This window comes from Dioscorea cayenensis, chromosome 19, assembly GCF_009730915.1.
Source record: "Dioscorea cayenensis subsp. rotundata cultivar TDr96_F1 chromosome 19, TDr96_F1_v2_PseudoChromosome.rev07_lg8_w22 25.fasta, whole genome shotgun sequence".
Classification (NCBI taxonomy): Eukaryota; Viridiplantae; Streptophyta; class Magnoliopsida; order Dioscoreales; family Dioscoreaceae; genus Dioscorea; species Dioscorea cayenensis.
In genome coordinates, this window is record NC_052489.1 from 12,787,866 (window position 1) to 12,791,753 (window position 3,888).

Here is a 3,888-nt window from a genome sequence, read left to right on the forward strand (position 1 = left end):
TGATCATTACTTATACTCCTAAAAATATATCCTTATCTATATTTCAAATTCTTACCACTTATAAATAATTTTAATATGGAACACTTCTATATTACCGTAAGTTAAAGGTGAGCTCTACTATTCATTGGTGTCAACTTTGGGCTTAGTTAGGGTGTGAGCTTTGGTTGCTCACGAGAGCTTGAGAGCATGCTTAGACCACAACACTGGTATGATCTTAACCGGTCTTTAATTTTGTCCTAGCAAATAGAATAAATTTACCACCATTAGATGAGATGGAGCTAAGCGAGGAGCTCTGTTTGGAGTAATTTGTTATTTCAAATTTTAAAAAAAATTGAAAAATAAGAATGTTTTAGAGATATCAAAAATTGAGACATCACGGAAAAATATGAAAAAAACCTCATAGGGATCCATTGTTATTTTCCTTCTTATATTATCTCGTACACAATAAATAAGATTCTTTTACCATAAACTAAACAGAAATATCAAATGTGAATTTCATGTACTCAATTTTATTTCTTAATAAAAATATTATTGACATTTAATTGATATGTATTCTAATTTAATTTGTATATCTAATAAGATTCTTTAACCATATATTAACAATTTGTTACTATCAATTTCCTCAAAATTAGAATTTCACTGTAGATGATAGGTTGTTAAAAATGTTCTATATTTCTATATTTAAAAAAAATGTAGAAATAACCAAAGGTTTGTTCGATTTATTTTTCCTGATAAATTAAACTTCTAGGTCACTTTTGGTTTTGGATTAGTTTATTTAACAGAAATGGGAATTTTTTTCCCCTTTTTTTAACCATTTATTTTAGTTTATCAAAAGAATTTTGGCAGAAACCAGAAACCCTCTCAAATAAACTTTAGAAAAAAAAAAAAATACTTTTTGTATATTTTTTAAAACAAAAAATCCAAATATATATACTATACTGATTTAGTCCTACAGTGTCAAACCTAATTTTTTTTTTTTAAAGCCAAATATTTATACTATAATTAATTAATTAATTAATTAATAATTATTGGAAAAAGAAAATTCTAGATAAAACAAGAAAAGTCCAACTGTGTGAGTCAATCCTGGCCGTCAATCTTTTGCAGCCGTTTCCAATCACGTTTTCTCTTCCTCTCTCTGTGTTTCTCAACAGCACCATTTCCCAAAGATCATATATAAACAACAACCCAACTCCCCCCCAAATCCTCCTTCCTTCGTCCTCTTCGATGGAGAAGAACACCTTCTCCTTTTCTTGATCCCCATCGATGATGATCCCAACCTCTCCGATGTCCCCATCGATGATGATGATCCGAAGCCCTCCGATGTCTCCATCGTCGCCGAAGATGATCAGCCCGATCTCGGATTCGCAGGCGAGGAATCAACCGCTGATTGTGAAAGAGGGATCGGTGGCAGAGAAGGATAGGGCGCGGATCGGAGAACTCGCCGGCGGGACGGCGGCGGAGTGTGCGGCGGTGTGCTGTTGCTGTCCGTGTGGGCTTATTAGTCTATTGGTTCTGGCGGTGGTGAGGTTGCCGGCGGGGTTGTGCCGGCAGGCGATCAGGCGGAGAAGGAGGAAGAGGAAGAGAAAGAAGGCGATGGCGATGGAAGCGGCGGCGGGGGGTTTTGGGTCTAGTGATGATGATGAATCGGTGTATCACCGGCGGGTTTTGATCGATTCCGGCGGGGTTGATTCGGCGCCGTCGATGTCGCCGTCGGAGGAGGAGGTGGAGCTTGAGAAGGAGATGTGGGCGAAGTTCTATAGCGCCGGATTCTGGCGAAGCTCTTCTCAGAGGGAGTAAATGGTAATTTCAGTGTTTTTGCATTTTACTCCTTTTCATGTAAATGTTGTGATTTCTTTTTGTGATTTGATGGACGGTTTTTGAATGAAGAAATGTACAGATTGTCAATTGGGATTGAAAGTTCGTGTTTCAATTGATTTACTATGAATGAGAGTTTTACTTTTTTTTTTTTTTTTAATTGAAAATAGATTGTATGAGTTTTTTTTATTTGATAATATAAATTTATGCTTTTTAAAATATAACTTTAGTTAATTTTTGAAAAACCATGTTAAGTTTTTGGTTTAAAATAACAAAAATTAAAAATGCTAAATAATTTTTTTTTTGTCTTTTTCAAACATATTTTTGTAGAGTTCGAATTCTTTTCGTGTGAAGTAGTGAATACTATAAAATAGTGATTTGTGCTCCTATATATATAAATGGTGGAATAATACTTAAAAACACTTATGGAATAAACTACTATTGATTTATTGATGAGATTTTACGGAATAAATCAGTTTTAAATTATTGTGCTTATTAAATAATTAAACAAAAGATGCAAATGGTGCTTTCTTAAGCTTTAAGAAATTAATAATAATATGCACCAATGTTTTGGGAGGAAAGATGTGAATCTATTATTTTGGTCTGGACGCCTTACTATTCAAAAGTCAACGCGGCATAAAATAGAATATAAAATTAATTACAGACGAAGAGCTAAAAAGAGAACCTAACAATTACTTCGGCAGTGTTTTTTTTTTTTTTTAATTTCAAATTAAAATTATTTATTGAAGCAACTCATGCCTCTATTATTTCAAAAATCATGTTAACACACACACACACATATATATATATATAAAGATTAAGTCTTATAGGGCGTTCCTACAACCGTAAAGTGGGTAGAGAGAGGAATCAACAGTGGCTTAGTATTAACTCAACTTTTGTATCTGGCTAAAAATGGATTGATAAGTTTCTCTAAGGTGTAGTTTTATTTTAAATGCACCAAAACAGTATGCACAGTTGGATTTCAATCCAATGGTGAACAATTAACATTCATAGATTTGAATGTCTAAAATTGTTTTTAGCAAACTTGCCCATATATAAAGATATATAGTAAAATTTGTGAGATAGTCCTTTTATTATAGTTATTTTGTTATTTTGATTTTTTTATTATAAATTCCTAATTTGATTTTTATTATAATTTTGATTGAGTAAATCAAATTCAATAAAAAATTACCTAGTTTTTTCATCTATAATTGTTGATGTGGCATAAAATAATAACACGAAATTATTAAATTATTATTAAAAATTCAAAACATAAATAAAAATAAAAAAATCTAATACAATTTCCAAAAAAATCAAAAGAAATTATTAAAATATTATTAAAAATTCAAAAAAATTAGCATAAAATAATAATTTAGTAAATAACAATTTAAAAGGAGAATTTTTTTATATTTATATTTATTTATTAAATAAATTGTCTAATTATACAATAATAGATTATATATCATAAAAGAATTTATGTTCTAATTTATTTATCATTGATATTTGAATAATATTTCATTTATCTTATTAATTACATAGCTGTAATAAACGCCATAGGGAATGCCAACGTGGCAACAGTTTTTCAAAAGAAAAATATTAAAAATTCCCAAAAGATAAAAGAATATTAGAATATTCAAAATATTTAACATAAAGTAATAATTTAGTAAAATTTGAATTTATAACAATATATTTTTATATTTTTATTTTTATTGAATTTTCAATAATAATTTTATTTTTGAAAATTTTTAACAATATTTTAATATTTTCTCATTATTATTTTATTGAATTTAATTTGGTCATGCGAAATAACATAAAGATAAAATTAAGAAATTTATAATAAAAGAACTTAAAAAAAAAAAAGTAAAGTAGCTGTAACAAACGGACTATTTCAGGGATTTTACCTATATATGTACATAATTTTGATTTTTAAAAACATGGAATTTCACGGTACATTACATCCAATTTTTTTTAATCATATTATTATGAAGATATTTGAATAATTAAAAACCTAATCTTTCAATTTCTCTAGTGCATTAAAAAAAAAAGTTAAAAACTAATGTTCTTAAAAAAAAA

General features: G+C 28.8%; 1 protein-coding gene across 1 annotated transcript; it reads left to right on the forward strand.

Annotated features, from left to right (window-relative positions):
• Nucleotides 1-1,100: 1,100 nt before the first annotated feature.
• Nucleotides 1,101-1,905, forward strand: LOC120250160. Its single transcript, XM_039258943.1, has one exon. It carries the CDS (start codon nucleotides 1,264-1,266, stop codon nucleotides 1,795-1,797), a length of 534 nt encoding a protein of 177 aa, XP_039114877.1. The 5' UTR covers nucleotides 1,101-1,263; the 3' UTR covers nucleotides 1,798-1,905.
• Nucleotides 1,906-3,888: the final 1,983 nt, after the last annotated feature.